Source organism: Balaenoptera acutorostrata, chromosome 2, assembly GCF_949987535.1.
Source record: "Balaenoptera acutorostrata chromosome 2, mBalAcu1.1, whole genome shotgun sequence".
Taxonomy (NCBI): Eukaryota; Metazoa; Chordata; class Mammalia; order Artiodactyla; family Balaenopteridae; genus Balaenoptera; species Balaenoptera acutorostrata.
This window is the reverse complement of record NC_080065.1, coordinates 169,311,129-169,329,084: the sequence shown is the minus strand read 5'-3', so window position 1 is coordinate 169,329,084 and position 17,956 is coordinate 169,311,129. Positions and strand designations below refer to the sequence as shown.

General features: G+C 49.7%; 5 protein-coding genes across 5 annotated transcripts; all 5 read right to left on the bottom strand.

Annotated features, from left to right (window-relative positions):
* Positions 1–1,364: 1,364 nt before the first annotated feature.
* On the bottom strand, positions 1,365–1,808 carry LOC130707216 (obscurin-like; the record flags this gene model as incomplete). Its single annotated transcript, XM_057540436.1, has 1 exon — positions 1,365–1,808. A coding segment is annotated over one exon (318 nt), but the record flags the coding sequence as incomplete, so codon positions are not given.
* A 3,478-nt stretch (positions 1,809–5,286) lies between these two features.
* Positions 5,287–5,730, bottom strand: LOC130707215 (obscurin-like; the record flags this gene model as incomplete). The annotated part of the gene is made up of 1 exon (XM_057540435.1): positions 5,287–5,730. A coding segment is annotated over one exon (318 nt), but the record flags the coding sequence as incomplete, so codon positions are not given.
* A 3,478-nt stretch (positions 5,731–9,208) lies between these two features.
* Positions 9,209–9,652, bottom strand: LOC130707214 (obscurin-like; the record flags this gene model as incomplete). The annotated part of the gene is made up of 1 exon (XM_057540434.1): positions 9,209–9,652. A coding segment is annotated over one exon (318 nt), but the record flags the coding sequence as incomplete, so codon positions are not given.
* A 3,478-nt stretch (positions 9,653–13,130) lies between these two features.
* On the bottom strand, positions 13,131–13,574 carry LOC130707213 (obscurin-like; the record flags this gene model as incomplete). The annotated part of the gene is made up of 1 exon (XM_057540431.1): positions 13,131–13,574. A coding segment is annotated over one exon (318 nt), but the record flags the coding sequence as incomplete, so codon positions are not given.
* Positions 13,575–17,052: 3,478 nt separating this feature from the next.
* Positions 17,053–17,496, bottom strand: LOC130707212 (obscurin-like; the record flags this gene model as incomplete). Its single annotated transcript, XM_057540430.1, has 1 exon — positions 17,053–17,496. A coding segment is annotated over one exon (318 nt), but the record flags the coding sequence as incomplete, so codon positions are not given.
* Positions 17,497–17,956: the final 460 nt, after the last annotated feature.

Here is a 17,956-nt window from a genome sequence, read left to right as displayed (position 1 = left end):
ACTGGTCTCCACCCCGTGGAGGCACGGCTGAATTCCTGTTGCTGACAGTTCATTTATGATTTTGGCAGTGACATTCGCAATACATACGTCTGGAATGTCAGTCATCCTTCCTGCCTTTCTTCTGCGATTCTGGTGTGCATCGCTGTTATGTTCTGAACTTAAAGAGAGTTATGGAGTGTACCACCTTTTTCTATCTCTAAGACCATCTCCACAAGCATGGAATAACACTTTTCCAGCATATTTTGTAGACTCTACCAGAGAACTACAAGGTAGTTCCTGGGAATATTTTTCATTACTGGTCCTACTGATTGACAAGTCATACAACTCTTTGAGTTTTCTATATCTTCTTCTGTCAGTTTTCATACAGTTGCCCAGGATTTCGTCACACTTCACAACTTTTCAAAGCTTTTATCTTAGAACACTCTCCAATATACTCCGAAAGCCACATTTTACAGAAATGCCCCGTGGGATCTGGGATATCTATACACACCCATGAATCATCCTATGCTCGCACGGTCTCAAACAGTTATGGGTGGGCACCTAGGAGTCAATGTGGAATGGGAGCCCACCCCTACTCAGCATGAAGGCTCTCTCCACAGAAGACGAGTAACCTGAGTTCTTAGACTGACTTATGTTCCAGCCACGAGGCAGAGACACTCACTAACCTTTAGGAAAATGCAACGAAATAAAGACTGCTTTGCCAGTGAGAGTCTGCTGCTACTACATTAACTGCTCATTAGCAAAGCAGACTGACGGGGCAGAAGTGACTTTTCCCTTTCTGTTCCTAAATTCATCAATTTGATGCCACAGGGAATAGTGACCTGCAGCATCCAAACTGTTTGAAGACAAAGGCAAAATCCTATTGCCTTTAAGAAGATCACCCTAAATAGCACAGGTGACTCTATTCCAATCCTCCTTTCCTTCTCCCTTTGCAAGATCGTGACAACAAAACTTGGGCCTATCTTCTGCTACCTACAGGCAACCGGAGCTTACTTATCCAGGAAATTGAAGGAACAGCATCCCAGACACCTCCAATCTGATCATCCAAAGTTCACTGCTAAGAAAATTCCAAGCAGGCCTGTGTGGCCAATATCTCAACTAATCCGCAATCAATGACATTGAAACCCCATCTGGCAAACTGAGACCCGGCAGGAGCCATGTGGTAGATGTCAGGAAAGACGTACCATGGGAGGAAAGTCACATATCCCCAGGCCTACCTCAGACCCCACGCATCAGGGAGAGCCAGGGTCCCGACACCAGGAACAACAGGAAGGCTCTGGGCAGGTGCTAAGACACTGTGACTGAGCCTTACCACATGGAAACAGCTGGACACAAATGGCCCCTCTTCCTTCCACGCCCACCCTCTCCATCCTACCACCCCCAGGCAAAAATGGCTATAAACGTGGGACGTGGAAGACTGGGAGGCTACAGGAGAGTGAACACCAGTCTGTGGAGGCCGCAAGACAGTCCCCTCGTCACCTCCAAATAGGCTAGCTTAGTATCCTCCTCCAGGACTGACCTGTGACATCCAGGTGGAAGGAGACACTCTGGCCCCCGGCCTCGCAGCTGTACTCCCCGGCGTCTGCCTTGCCCGCCTGCTGCACCACCAGCCGCCGCCCTCGGCCCGAGGCCTCCACACGCACTTTCGAGCTCGAACTCAGCTTCTTTCCGTCCTTGTACCACGTCACCTCCGTCTGGGCCTGGGCCACCTCGCAGCTCAGCGTGGCACTGGCCCCCGCCACGGCCTGCACTTCACTGCGTGCCGGCTGCTCCTTGGCAAACACCACCTTGGGCTCTGGGGACAGGGAGGGATACACGGGTCAAGGACACCATCTCAGTCAGGAAGGCAGCCCCGGGCAAAGGAGACCTGAGTGGGGAGCAGAGGGCCAGGCGGGTGCGAAGGGTGCGGAGGTGCGGCGGGGGCCAAGCTGGAAATTTCTCCAGGCTCTGCACCAGGCGTGTGCCCTGCAGACGTCCCCCTGCCTTTCTCAGCGACAAGTCACACAAGTGATGCATTCTCACCCGGGTCCGGGTCCGTGTGAGCTGGTCCGGGAGGTGGGGGGGTTGGGGGAGGGTGCGCTTTTGGAAGAGACTTCTCCCCTGCTCGTGGCATCTGCAGGGTCCCACCCTCGTGTTCCCAAACCTTCCCACGTGGGGCCACAGTCTTCTCCATACGCCTACGCAGGGAACTTTGCACCTGCAGTCCAGGCAAATCACTGAGGCTCGGCGCCCTGGCCTACACTTAGGATGGTCACCTTGTGACAAGCTGGAGGGAGTGCTGGCACCTCCCCGGGGCTTTCTTTTCCCTTGTCTGAGGAATAAAGAAGCTGAGCACCTTTTCCCTTACAACTGGGGTCCCCATTGCTCTTTTGTTCTTCCTGGTGACACTATGCAAATTTTTGCCCACTCACCCATAGTAGGCTCTCTCTTCTCTCCATTCATCTCTAGGCACTCTTTATGCATTGAAAGACTACAGGAGGACAGATTGCTAGCTTTCAAGGTTATTCCCAACTGAGGGACTCGCACTTTCACTTTGTGATCGAGTCCTCCGATGAATCAAAGTTTTTACCTTCAAGAGTGTCACCAATGTCCATTTCAGCCCTTTCAGTTTGGAGCATTGGTGTTCCATTTAAGAAATCTTCCTTTACCTTCGGTCTTTAAAGAAACCACGGTATCGCCGGACTCTTTTTTTGCTTTGTACCTTTTAACACTGAGGTTTCTAACCCACCACGAGTGTACTTTTGTGTGTGGTGTGAATTGTCAGTACACTTTAATTTTTCCCTATGGGTAAGTGGTCCAGGCACTATTTATGAAGACAACATCCCTCCTCGACTTCTCGAAGAGACAGCACAGTAACAGATGAAATTGTGGCGGAGGGGAGGGGGCTGGGAGGGGGGCAGGAGGGGGGATTTGTCCGTGGTGGTGCAGGAAACCATTGCTGCAAGGAGCTCTTTCTGACCTCACTACTACGTTCCTCTGATGCGGTAAGTATAGCCACACTTGGATCCCCTTATCTTGAAAACTATATAGCCTCACGATAATTCTTGACAACGGCTCACAGGAAGTGCTCCCACCGTGCTTCTTCAAGCAAATAGCATATTGGCTGTACCTTGCCTTTGGAATCTGCCTGCTATTCTACCATCCGACCACCCAAAACACAAATTTCGTTCGATTTTCATTGTTAAGCAACATCTTTGATTTTTCTCCTCAGATTACTGTCCATCGATTGAAACCTCTGACTCTCTCTCAACAATGTGTAATAATTTCCCCACATAGTCTCATAGCAACTTTGATCAGACCTGGAATTAGAAACATGATACAATTGTGCCATTTTCACTCTTTCACAAAAGGTTCACTTTCCAAGCGTTTCTCGCCAGGACTTAGCTGTGGAAATGTCTTCTGCATGTTGATTCTCTTCCACCCTAGTCTTACTCAACAATCGTACACAGCCTAATAATTCATCCATCGGATTGCCTGAGTTGATAATCACATCATCAGCAAATTCTACCTTGAGTTTTTCTAAACCCTTTGCCAGGGATTTTATGCTCCTCCTCACTCCACTCAGTGGTGACAGTGGCCCACTGTACAGTATTCTCCCTCACTTCAAAGATTTCCGGGGACACGTTCAGTGGGATGCTGCTCTTGTTGTTGCTGTTGTTGTTGTTGGAGGAATTTTATTATAACGTGACAAAAAGAACACTGTTGTACACTATGATAAGAATTATGTGGCAGGAACTGGTGCTCAGTTTTATCACACTTTTTGCCTGGATTTCGGACGATCAAGTTGCATCTACCGTTTGATTCTCTACTCCTTCAGAGGGCCACATCCTTCTGCATTCAATCTCTTAATGCCAAGCTTTATATCTATTCACTTTGACAACCTTGAACACAACGTGCAATCCTGGACTATACGACTCTCATCACTGGTCTCCACCCCGTGGAGGCACGGCTGAATTCCTGTTGCTGACAGTTCATTTATGATTTTGGCAGTGACATTCGCAATACATACGTCTGGAATGTCAGTCATCCTTCCTGCCTTTCTTCTGCGATTCTGGTGTGCATCGCTGTTATGTTCTGAACTTAAAGAGAGTTATGGAGTGTACCACCTTTTTCTATCTCTAAGACCATCTCCACAAGCATGGAATAACACTTTTCCAGCATATTTTGTAGACTCTACCAGAGAACTACAAGGTAGTTCCTGGGAATATTTTTCATTACTGGTCCTACTGATTGACAAGTCATCAACTCTTTGAGTTTTCTATATCTTCTTCTGTCAGTTTTCATACAGTTGCCCAGGATTTCGTCACAACTTCACAACTTTTCAAAGCTTTTTATCTTAGAACACTCTCCAATATACTCCGCAAAGCCACATTTTACAGAAATGCCCCGTGGGATCTGGGATATCTATACACACCCATGAATCATCCTATGCTCGCACGGTCTCAAACAGTTATGGGTTGGCACCTAGGAGTCAATGTGGAATGGGAGCCACCCCTACTCAGCATGAAGCTCTCTCCACAGAAGACGAGTAACCTGAGTTCTTAGACTGCCTTATGTTCCAGCCACGAGGCAGAGACACTCACTAACCTTTAGGAAAATGCAACGAAATAAAGACTGCTTTGCCAGTGAGAGTCTGCTGCTACTACATTAACTGCTCATTAGCAAAGCAGACTGACGGGGCAGAAGTGACTTTTCCCTTTCTGTTCCTAAATTCATCAATTTGATGCCACAGGGAATAGTGACCTGCAGCATCCAAACTGTTTGAAGACAAAGGCAAAATCCTATTGCCTTTAAGAAGATCACCCTAAATAGCACAGGTGACTCTATTCCAATCCTCCTTTCCTTCTCCCTTTGCAAGATCGTGACAACAAAACTTGGGCCTATCTTCTGCTACCTACAGGCAACCGGAGCTTACTTATCCAGGAAATTGAAGGAACAGCATCCCAGACACCTCCAATCTGATCATCCAAAGTTCACTGCTAAGAAAATTCCAAGCAGGCCTGTGTGGCCAATATCTCAACTAATCCGCAATCAATGACATTGAAACCCCATCTGGCAAACTGAGACCCGGCAGGAGCCATGTGGTAGATGTCAGGAAAGACGTACCATGGGAGGAAAGTCACATATCCCCAGGCCTACCTCAGACCCCACGCATCAGGGAGAGCCAGGGTCCCGACACCAGGAACAACAGGAAGGCTCTGGGCAGGTGCTAAGACACTGTGACTGAGCCTTACCACATGGAAACAGCTGGACACAAATGGCCCCTCTTCCTTCCACGCCCACCCTCTCCATCCTACCACCCCCAGGCAAAAATGGCTATAAACGTGGGACGTGGAAGACTGGGAGGCTACAGGAGAGTGAACACCAGTCTGTGGAGGCCGCAAGACAGTCCCCTCGTCACCTCCAAATAGGCTAGCTTAGTATCCTCCTCCAGGACTGACCTGTGACATCCAGGTGGAAGGAGACACTCTGGCCCCCGGCCTCGCAGCTGTACTCCCCGGCGTCTGCCTTGCCCGCCTGCTGCACCACCAGCCGCCGCCCTCGGCCCGAGGCCTCCACACGCACTTTCGAGCTCGAACTCAGCTTCTTTCCGTCCTTGTACCACGTCACCTCCGTCTGGGCCTGGGCCACCTCGCAGCTCAGCGTGGCACTGGCCCCCGCCACGGCCTGCACTTCACTGCGTGCCGGCTGCTCCTTGGCAAACACCACCTTGGGCTCTGGGGACAGGGAGGGATACACGGGTCAAGGACACCATCTCAGTCAGGAAGGCAGCCCCGGGCAAAGGAGACCTGAGTGGGGAGCAGAGGGCCAGGCGGGTGCGAAGGGTGCGGAGGTGCGGCGGGGGCCAAGCTGGAAATTTCTCCAGGCTCTGCACCAGGCGTGTGCCCTGCAGACGTCCCCCTGCCTTTCTCAGCGACAAGTCACACAAGTGATGCATTCTCACCCGGGTCCGGGTCCGTGTGAGCTGGTCCGGGAGGTGGGGGGGTTGGGGGAGGGTGCGCTTTTGGAAGAGACTTCTCCCCTGCTCGTGGCATCTGCAGGGTCCCACCCTCGTGTTCCCAAACCTTCCCACGTGGGGCCACAGTCTTCTCCATACGCCTACGCAGGGAACTTTGCACCTGCAGTCCAGGCAAATCACTGAGGCTCGGCGCCCTGGCCTACACTTAGGATGGTCACCTTGTGACAAGCTGGAGGGAGTGCTGGCACCTCCCCGGGGCTTTCTTTTCCCTTGTCTGAGGAATAAAGAAGCTGAGCACCTTTTCCCTTACAACTGGGGTCCCCATTGCTCTTTTGTTCTTCCTGGTGACACTATGCAAATTTTTGCCCACTCACCCATAGTAGGCTCTCTCTTCTCTCCATTCATCTCTAGGCACTCTTTATGCATTGAAAGACTACAGGAGGACAGATTGCTAGCTTTCAAGGTTATTCCCAACTGAGGGACTCGCACTTTCACTTTGTGATCGAGTCCTCCGATGAATCAAAGTTTTTACCTTCAAGAGTGTCACCAATGTCCATTTCAGCCCTTTCAGTTTGGAGCATTGGTGTTCCATTTAAGAAATCTTCCTTTACCTTCGGTCTTTAAAGAAACCACGGTATCGCCGGACTCTTTTTTTGCTTTGTACCTTTTAACACTGAGGTTTCTAACCCACCACGAGTGTACTTTTGTGTGTGGTGTGAATTGTCAGTACACTTTAATTTTTCCCTATGGGTAAGTGGTCCAGGCACTATTTATGAAGACAACATCCCTCCTCGACTTCTCGAAGAGACAGCACAGTAACAGATGAAATTGTGGCGGAGGGGAGGGGGCTGGGAGGGGGGCAGGAGGGGGGATTTGTCCGTGGTGGTGCAGGAAACCATTGCTGCAAGGAGCTCTTTCTGACCTCACTACTACGTTCCTCTGATGCGGTAAGTATAGCCACACTTGGATCCCCTTATCTTGAAAACTATATAGCCTCACGATAATTCTTGACAACGGCTCACAGGAAGTGCTCCCACCGTGCTTCTTCAAGCAAATAGCATATTGGCTGTACCTTGCCTTTGGAATCTGCCTGCTATTCTACCATCCGACCACCCAAAACACAAATTTCGTTCGATTTTCATTGTTAAGCAACATCTTTGATTTTTCTCCTCAGATTACTGTCCATCGATTGAAACCTCTGACTCTCTCTCAACAATGTGTAATAATTTCCCCACATAGTCTCATAGCAACTTTGATCAGACCTGGAATTAGAAACATGATACAATTGTGCCATTTTCACTCTTTCACAAAAGGTTCACTTTCCAAGCGTTTCTCGCCAGGACTTAGCTGTGGAAATGTCTTCTGCATGTTGATTCTCTTCCACCCTAGTCTTACTCAACAATCGTACACAGCCTAATAATTCATCCATCGGATTGCCTGAGTTGATAATCACATCATCAGCAAATTCTACCTTGAGTTTTTCTAAACCCTTTGCCAGGGATTTTATGCTCCTCCTCACTCCACTCAGTGGTGACAGTGGCCCACTGTACAGTATTCTCCCTCACTTCAAAGATTTCCGGGGACACGTTCAGTGGGATGCTGCTCTTGTTGTTGCTGTTGTTGTTGTTGGAGGAATTTTATTATAACGTGACAAAAAGAACACTGTTGTACACTATGATAAGAATTATGTGGCAGGAACTGGTGCTCAGTTTTATCACACTTTTTGCCTGGATTTCGGACGATCAAGTTGCATCTACCGTTTGATTCTCTACTCCTTCAGAGGGCCACATCCTTCTGCATTCAATCTCTTAATGCCAAGCTTTATATCTATTCACTTTGACAACCTTGAACACAACGTGCAATCCTGGACTATACGACTCTCATCACTGGTCTCCACCCCGTGGAGGCACGGCTGAATTCCTGTTGCTGACAGTTCATTTATGATTTTGGCTGTGACATTCGCAATACATACGTCTGGAATGTCAGTCATCCTTCCTGCCTTTCTTCTGCGATTCTGGTGTGCATCGCTGTTATGTTCTGAACTTAAAGAGAGTTATGGAGTGTACCACCTTTTTCTATCTCTAAGACCATCTCCACAAGCATGGAATAACACTTTTCCAGCATATTTTGTAGACTCTACCAGAGAACTACAAGGTAGTTCCTGGGAATATTTTTCATTACTGGTCCTACTGATTGACAAGTCATACAACTCTTTGAGTTTTCTATATCTTCTTCTGTCAGTTTTCATACAGTTGCCCAGGATTTCGTCACACTTCACAACTTTTCAAAGCTTTTATCTTAGAACACTCTCCAATATACTCCGAAAGCCACATTTTACAGAAATGCCCCGTGGGATCTGGGATATCTATACACACCCATGAATCATCCTATGCTCGCACGGTCTCAAACAGTTATGGGTTGGCACCTAGGAGTCAATGTGGAATGGGAGCCCACCCCTACTCAGCATGAAGGCTCTCTCCACAGAAGACGAGTAACCTGAGTTCTTAGACTGCCTTATGTTCCAGCCACGAGGCAGAGACACTCACTAACCTTTAGGAAAATGCAACGAAATAAAGACTGCTTTGCCAGTGAGAGTCTGCTGCTACTACATTAACTGCTCATTAGCAAAGCAGACTGACGGGGCAGAAGTGACTTTTCCCTTTCTGTTCCTAAATTCATCAATTTGATGCCACAGGGAATAGTGACCTGCAGCATCCAAACTGTTTGAAGACAAAGGCAAAATCCTATTGCCTTTAAGAAGATCACCCTAAATAGCACAGGTGACTCTATTCCAATCCTCCTTTCCTTCTCCCTTTGCAAGATCGTGACAACAAAACTTGGGCCTATCTTCTGCTACCTACAGGCAACCGGAGCTTACTTATCCAGGAAATTGAAGGAACAGCATCCCAGACACCTCCAATCTGATCATCCAAAGTTCACTGCTAAGAAAATTCCAAGCAGGCCTGTGTGGCCAATATCTCAACTAATCCGCAATCAATGACATTGAAACCCCATCTGGCAAACTGAGACCCGGCAGGAGCCATGTGGTAGATGTCAGGAAAGACGTACCATGGGAGGAAAGTCACATATCCCCAGGCCTACCTCAGACCCCACGCATCAGGGAGAGCCAGGGTCCCGACACCAGGAACAACAGGAAGGCTCTGGGCAGGTGCTAAGACACTGTGACTGAGCCTTACCACATGGAAACAGCTGGACACAAATGGCCCCTCTTCCTTCCACGCCCACCCTCTCCATCCTACCACCCCCAGGCAAAAATGGCTATAAACGTGGGACGTGGAAGACTGGGAGGCTACAGGAGAGTGAACACCAGTCTGTGGAGGCCGCAAGACAGTCCCCTCGTCACCTCCAAATAGGCTAGCTTAGTATCCTCCTCCAGGACTGACCTGTGACATCCAGGTGGAAGGAGACACTCTGGCCCCCGGCCTCGCAGCTGTACTCCCCGGCGTCTGCCTTGCCCGCCTGCTGCACCACCAGCCGCCGCCCTCGGCCCGAGGCCTCCACACGCACTTTCGAGCTCGAACTCAGCTTCTTTCCGTCCTTGTACCACGTCACCTCCGTCTGGGCCTGGGCCACCTCGCAGCTCAGCGTGGCACTGGCCCCCGCCACGGCCTGCACTTCACTGCGTGCCGGCTGCTCCTTGGCAAACACCACCTTGGGCTCTGGGGACAGGGAGGGATACACGGGTCAAGGACACCATCTCAGTCAGGAAGGCAGCCCCGGGCAAAGGAGACCTGAGTGGGGAGCAGAGGGCCAGGCGGGTGCGAAGGGTGCGGAGGTGCGGCGGGGGCCAAGCTGGAAATTTCTCCAGGCTCTGCACCAGGCGTGTGCCCTGCAGACGTCCCCCTGCCTTTCTCAGCGACAAGTCACACAAGTGATGCATTCTCACCCGGGTCCGGGTCCGTGTGAGCTGGTCCGGGAGGTGGGGGGGTTGGGGGAGGGTGCGCTTTTGGAAGAGACTTCTCCCCTGCTCGTGGCATCTGCAGGGTCCCACCCTCGTGTTCCCAAACCTTCCCACGTGGGGCCACAGTCTTCTCCATACGCCTACGCAGGGAACTTTGCACCTGCAGTCCAGGCAAATCACTGAGGCTCGGCGCCCTGGCCTACACTTAGGATGGTCACCTTGTGACAAGCTGGAGGGAGTGCTGGCACCTCCCCGGGGCTTTCTTTTCCCTTGTCTGAGGAATAAAGAAGCTGAGCACCTTTTCCCTTACAACTGGGGTCCCCATTGCTCTTTTGTTCTTCCTGGTGACACTATGCAAATTTTTGCCCACTCACCCATAGTAGGCTCTCTCTTCTCTCCATTCATCTCTAGGCACTCTTTATGCATTGAAAGACTACAGGAGGACAGATTGCTAGCTTTCAAGGTTATTCCCAACTGAGGGACTCGCACTTTCACTTTGTGATCGAGTCCTCCGATGAATCAAAGTTTTTACCTTCAAGAGTGTCACCAATGTCCATTTCAGCCCTTTCAGTTTGGAGCATTGGTGTTCCATTTAAGAAATCTTCCTTTACCTTCGGTCTTTAAAGAAACCACGGTATCGCCGGACTCTTTTTTTGCTTTGTACCTTTTAACACTGAGGTTTCTAACCCACCACGAGTGTACTTTTGTGTGTGGTGTGAATTGTCAGTACACTTTAATTTTTCCCTATGGGTAAGTGGTCCAGGCACTATTTATGAAGACAACATCCCTCCTCGACTTCTCGAAGAGACAGCACAGTAACAGATGAAATTGTGGCGGAGGGGAGGGGGCTGGGAGGGGGGCAGGAGGGGGGATTTGTCCGTGGTGGTGCAGGAAACCATTGCTGCAAGGAGCTCTTTCTGACCTCACTACTACGTTCCTCTGATGCGGTAAGTATAGCCACACTTGGATCCCCTTATCTTGAAAACTATATAGCCTCACGATAATTCTTGACAACGGCTCACAGGAAGTGCTCCCACCGTGCTTCTTCAAGCAAATAGCATATTGGCTGTACCTTGCCTTTGGAATCTGCCTGCTATTCTACCATCCGACCACCCAAAACACAAATTTCGTTCGATTTTCATTGTTAAGCAACATCTTTGATTTTTCTCCTCAGATTACTGTCCATCGATTGAAACCTCTGACTCTCTCTCAACAATGTGTAATAATTTCCCCACATAGTCTCATAGCAACTTTGATCAGACCTGGAATTAGAAACATGATACAATTGTGCCATTTTCACTCTTTCACAAAAGGTTCACTTTCCAAGCGTTTCTCGCCAGGACTTAGCTGTGGAAATGTCTTCTGCATGTTGATTCTCTTCCACCCTAGTCTTACTCAACAATCGTACACAGCCTAATAATTCATCCATCGGATTGCCTGAGTTGATAATCACATCATCAGCAAATTCTACCTTGAGTTTTTCTAAACCCTTTGCCAGGGATTTTATGCTCCTCCTCACTCCACTCAGTGGTGACAGTGGCCCACTGTACAGTATTCTCCCTCACTTCAAAGATTTCCGGGGACACGTTCAGTGGGATGCTGCTCTTGTTGTTGCTGTTGTTGTTGTTGGAGGAATTTTATTATAACGTGACAAAAAGAACACTGTTGTACACTATGATAAGAATTATGTGGCAGGAACTGGTGCTCAGTTTTATCACACTTTTTGCCTGGATTTCGGACGATCAAGTTGCATCTACCGTTTGATTCTCTACTCCTTCAGAGGGCCACATCCTTCTGCATTCAATCTCTTAATGCCAAGCTTTATATCTATTCACTTTGACAACCTTGAACACAACGTGCAATCCTGGACTATACGACTCTCATCACTGGTCTCCACCCCGTGGAGGCACGGCTGAATTCCTGTTGCTGACAGTTCATTTATGATTTTGGCTGTGACATTCGCAATACATACGTCTGGAATGTCAGTCATCCTTCCTGCCTTTCTTCTGCGATTCTGGTGTGCATCGCTGTTATGTTCTGAACTTAAAGAGAGTTATGGAGTGTACCACCTTTTTCTATCTCTAAGACCATCTCCACAAGCATGGAATAACACTTTTCCAGCATATTTTGTAGACTCTACCAGAGAACTACAAGGTAGTTCCTGGGAATATTTTTCATTACTGGTCCTACTGATTGACAAGTCATACAACTCTTTGAGTTTTCTATATCTTCTTCTGTCAGTTTTCATACAGTTGCCCAGGATTTCGTCACACTTCACAACTTTTCAAAGCTTTTATCTTAGAACACTCTCCAATATACTCCGAAAGCCACATTTTACAGAAATGCCCCGTGGGATCTGGGATATCTATACACACCCATGAATCATCCTATGCTCGCACGGTCTCAAACAGTTATGGGTTGGCACCTAGGAGTCAATGTGGAATGGGAGCCCACCCCTACTCAGCATGAAGGCTCTCTCCACAGAAGACGAGTAACCTGAGTTCTTAGACTGCCTTATGTTCCAGCCACGAGGCAGAGACACTCACTAACCTTTAGGAAAATGCAACGAAATAAAGACTGCTTTGCCAGTGAGAGTCTGCTGCTACTACATTAACTGCTCATTAGCAAAGCAGACTGACGGGGCAGAAGTGACTTTTCCCTTTCTGTTCCTAAATTCATCAATTTGATGCCACAGGGAATAGTGACCTGCAGCATCCAAACTGTTTGAAGACAAAGGCAAAATCCTATTGCCTTTAAGAAGATCACCCTAAATAGCACAGGTGACTCTATTCCAATCCTCCTTTCCTTCTCCCTTTGCAAGATCGTGACAACAAAACTTGGGCCTATCTTCTGCTACCTACAGGCAACCGGAGCTTACTTATCCAGGAAATTGAAGGAACAGCATCCCAGACACCTCCAATCTGATCATCCAAAGTTCACTGCTAAGAAAATTCCAAGCAGGCCTGTGTGGCCAATATCTCAACTAATCCGCAATCAATGACATTGAAACCCCATCTGGCAAACTGAGACCCGGCAGGAGCCATGTGGTAGATGTCAGGAAAGACGTACCATGGGAGGAAAGTCACATATCCCCAGGCCTACCTCAGACCCCACGCATCAGGGAGAGCCAGGGTCCCGACACCAGGAACAACAGGAAGGCTCTGGGCAGGTGCTAAGACACTGTGACTGAGCCTTACCACATGGAAACAGCTGGACACAAATGGCCCCTCTTCCTTCCACGCCCACCCTCTCCATCCTACCACCCCCAGGCAAAAATGGCTATAAACGTGGGACGTGGAAGACTGGGAGGCTACAGGAGAGTGAACACCAGTCTGTGGAGGCCGCAAGACAGTCCCCTCGTCACCTCCAAATAGGCTAGCTTAGTATCCTCCTCCAGGACTGACCTGTGACATCCAGGTGGAAGGAGACACTCTGGCCCCCGGCCTCGCAGCTGTACTCCCCGGCGTCTGCCTTGCCCGCCTGCTGCACCACCAGCCGCCGCCCTCGGCCCGAGGCCTCCACACGCACTTTCGAGCTCGAACTCAGCTTCTTTCCGTCCTTGTACCACGTCACCTCCGTCTGGGCCTGGGCCACCTCGCAGCTCAGCGTGGCACTGGCCCCCGCCACGGCCTGCACTTCACTGCGTGCCGGCTGCTCCTTGGCAAACACCACCTTGGGCTCTGGGGACAGGGAGGGATACACGGGTCAAGGACACCATCTCAGTCAGGAAGGCAGCCCCGGGCAAAGGAGACCTGAGTGGGGAGCAGAGGGCCAGGCGGGTGCGAAGGGTGCGGAGGTGCGGCGGGGGCCAAGCTGGAAATTTCTCCAGGCTCTGCACCAGGCGTGTGCCCTGCAGACGTCCCCCTGCCTTTCTCAGCGACAAGTCACACAAGTGATGCATTCTCACCCGGGTCCGGGTCCGTGTGAGCTGGTCCGGGAGGTGGGGGGGTTGGGGGAGGGTGCGCTTTTGGAAGAGACTTCTCCCCTGCTCGTGGCATCTGCAGGGTCCCACCCTCGTGTTCCCAAACCTTCCCACGTGGGGCCACAGTCTTCTCCATACGCCTACGCAGGGAACTTTGCACCTGCAGTCCAGGCAAATCACTGAGGCTCGGCGCCCTGGCCTACACTTAGGATGGTCACCTTGTGACAAGCTGGAGGGAGTGCTGGCACCTCCCCGGGGCTTTCTTTTCCCTTGTCTGAGGAATAAAGAAGCTGAGCACCTTTTCCCTTACAACTGGGGTCCCCATTGCTCTTTTGTTCTTCCTGGTGACACTATGCAAATTTTTGCCCACTCACCCATAGTAGGCTCTCTCTTCTCTCCATTCATCTCTAGGCACTCTTTATGCATTGAAAGACTACAGGAGGACAGATTGCTAGCTTTCAAGGTTATTCCCAACTGAGGGACTCGCACTTTCACTTTGTGATCGAGTCCTCCGATGAATCAAAGTTTTTACCTTCAAGAGTGTCACCAATGTCCATTTCAGCCCTTTCAGTTTGGAGCATTGGTGTTCCATTTAAGAAATCTTCCTTTACCTTCGGTCTTTAAAGAAACCACGGTATCGCCGGACTCTTTTTTTGCTTTGTACCTTTTAACACTGAGGTTTCTAACCCACCACGAGTGTACTTTTGTGTGTGGTGTGAATTGTCAGTACACTTTAATTTTTCCCTATGGGTAAGTGGTCCAGGCACTATTTATGAAGACAACATCCCTCCTCGACTTCTCGAAGAGACAGCACAGTAACAGATGAAATTGTGGCGGAGGGGAGGGGGCTGGGAGGGGGGCAGGAGGGGGGATTTGTCCGTGGTGGTGCAGGAAACCATTGCTGCAAGGAGCTCTTTCTGACCTCACTACTACGTTCCTCTGATGCGGTAAGTATAGCCACACTTGGATCCCCTTATCTTGAAAACTATATAGCCTCACGATAATTCTTGACAACGGCTCACAGGAAGTGCTCCCACCGTGCTTCTTCAAGCAAATAGCATATTGGCTGTACCTTGCCTTTGGAATCTGCCTGCTATTCTACCATCCGACCACCCAAAACACAAATTTCGTTCGATATTCATTGTTAATCAACATCTTTGATTTTTCTCCTCAGATTACTGTTCATCGATTGAAACCTCTGACTCTCTCTCAACAATGTGTAATAATTTCCCCACATAGTCTCATAGCAACTTTGATCAGACCTGGAATTAGAAACATGATACAATTGTGCCATTTTCACTCTTTCACAAAAGGTTCACTTTCCAAGCGTTTCTCGCCAGGACTTAGCTGTGGAAATGTCTTCTGCATGTTGATTCTCTTCCACCCTAGTCTTACTCAACAATCGTACACAGCCTAATAATTCATCCATCGGATTGTCTGAGTTGATAATCACATCATCAGCAAATTCTACCTTGAGTTTTTCTAAACCCTTTGCCAGGGATTTTATGCTCCTCCTCACCCCACTCAGTGGTGACAGTGGCCAACTGTACAGTATTCTCCCTCACTTCAAAGATTTCCAGGGACACGTTCAGTGGGATGCTGCTCTTGTTGTTGCTGTTGTTGTTGTTGGAGGAATTTTATTATAACGTGACTAAAAGAACACTTTTGTACACTATGGTAAGAATTATGTGGCAGGAACTGGTGCTCAGTTTTATCACACTTTTTGCCTGGGTTTCGGACGATCAAGTTGCATCTACCGTTTGATTCTCTACTCCTTCAGAGGGCCACATCCTTCTGCATTCAATCTCTTAATGCCAAGCTTTATATCTATTCACTTTGACAACCTTGAACACAACGTGCAATCCTGGACTATACGACTCTCATCACTGGTCTCCACCCCGTGGAGGCACGGCTGAATTCCTGTTGCTGACATTTCATTCATGATTTTGGCTGTGACATTCGCAATACATACGTCTGGAATGTCAGTCATCCTTCCTGCCTTTCTTCTGCGATTCTGGTGTGCATCGCTGTTATGTTCTGAACTTAAAGAGAGTTATGGAGTGTACCACCTTTTTCTATCTCTAAGACCATCTCCACAAGCATGGAATAACACTTTTCCAGCATATTTTGTAGACTCTACCAGAGAACTACAAGGTAGTTCCTGGGAATATTTTTCATTACTGGTCCTACTGATTGACAAGTCATACAACTCTTTGAGTTTTCTATATCTTCTTCTGTCAGTTTTCATACAGTTGCCCAGGATTTCGTCACACTTCACAACTTTTCAAAGCTTTTATCTTAGAACACTCTCCAATATACTCCGAAAGCCACATTTTACAGAAATGCCCCGTGGGATCTGGGATATCTATACACACCCATGAATCATCCTATGCTCGCACGGTCTCAAACAGTTATGGGTGGGCACCTAGGAGTCAATGTGGAATGGGAGCCCACCCCTACTCAGCATGAAGGCTCTCTCCACAGAAGACGAGTAACCTGAGTTCTTAGACTGACTTATGTTCCAGCCACGAGGCAGAGACACTCACTAACCTTTAGGAAAATGCAACGAAATAAAGACTGCTTTGCCAGTGAGAGTCTGCTGCTACTACATTAACTGCTCATTAGCAAAGCAGACTGACGGGGCAGAAGTGACTTTTCCCTTTCTGTTCCTAAATTCATCAATTTGATGCCACAGGGAATAGTGACCTGCAGCATCCAAACTGTTTGAAGACAAAGGCAAAATCCTATTGCCTTTAAGAAGATCACCCTAAATAGCACAGGTGACTCTATTCCAATCCTCCTTTCCTTCTCCCTTTGCAAGATCGTGACAACAAAACTTGGGCCTATCTTCTGCTACCTACAGGCAACCGGAGCTTACTTATCCAGGAAATTGAAGGAACAGCATCCCAGACACCTCCAATCTGATCATCCAAAGTTCACTGCTAAGAAAATTCCAAGCAGGCCTGTGTGGCCAATATCTCAACTAATCCGCAATCAATGACATTGAAACCCCATCTGGCAAACTGAGACCCGGCAGGAGCCATGTGGTAGATGTCAGGAAAGACGTACCATGGGAGGAAAGTCACATATCCCCAGGCCTACCTCAGACCCCACGCATCAGGGAGAGCCAGGGTCCCGACACCAGGAACAACAGGAAGGCTCTGGGCAGGTGCTAAGACACTGTGACTGAGCCTTACCACATGGAAACAGCTGGACACAAATGGCCCCTCTTCCTTCCACGCCCACCCTCTCCATCCTACCACCCCCAGGCAAAAATGGCTATAAACGTGGGACGTGGAAGACTGGGAGGCTACAGGAGAGTGAACACCAGTCTGTGGAGGCCGCAAGACAGTCCCCTCGTCACCTCCAAATAGGCTAGCTTAGTATCCTCCTCCAGGACTGACCTGTGACATCCAGGTGGAAGGAGACACTCTGGCCCCCGGCCTCGCAGCTGTACTCCCCGGCGTCTGCCTTGCCCGCCTGCTGCACCACCAGCCGCCGCCCTCGGCCCGAGGCCTCCACACGCACTTTCGAGCTCGAACTCAGCTTCTTTCCGTCCTTGTACCACGTCACCTCCGTCTGGGCCTGGGCCACCTCGCAGCTCAGCGTGGCACTGGCCCCCGCCACGGCCTGCACTTCACTGCGTGCCGGCTGCTCCTTGGCAAACACCACCTTGGGCTCTGGGGACAGGGAGGGATACACGGGTCAAGGACACCATCTCAGTCAGGAAGGCAGCCCCGGGCAAAGGAGACCTGAGTGGGGAGCAGAGGGCCAGGCGGGTGCGAAGGGTGCGGAGGTGCGGCGGGGGCCAAGCTGGAAATTTCTCCAGGCTCTGCACCAGGCGTGTGCCCTGCAGACGTCCCCCTGCCTTTCTCAGCGACAAGTCACACAAGTGATGCATTCTCACCCGGGTCCGGGTCCGTGTGAGCTGGTCCGGGAGGTGGGGGGGTTGGGGGAGGGTGCGCTTTTGGAAGAGACTTCTCCCCTGCTCGTGGCATCTGCAGGGTCCCACCCTCGTGTTCCCAAACCTTCCCACGTGGGGCCACAGTCTTCTCCATACGCCTACGCAGGGAACTTTGCACCTGCAGTCCAGGCAAATCACTGAGGCTCGGCGCCCTGGCCTACACTTAGGATGGTCACCTTGTGACAAGCT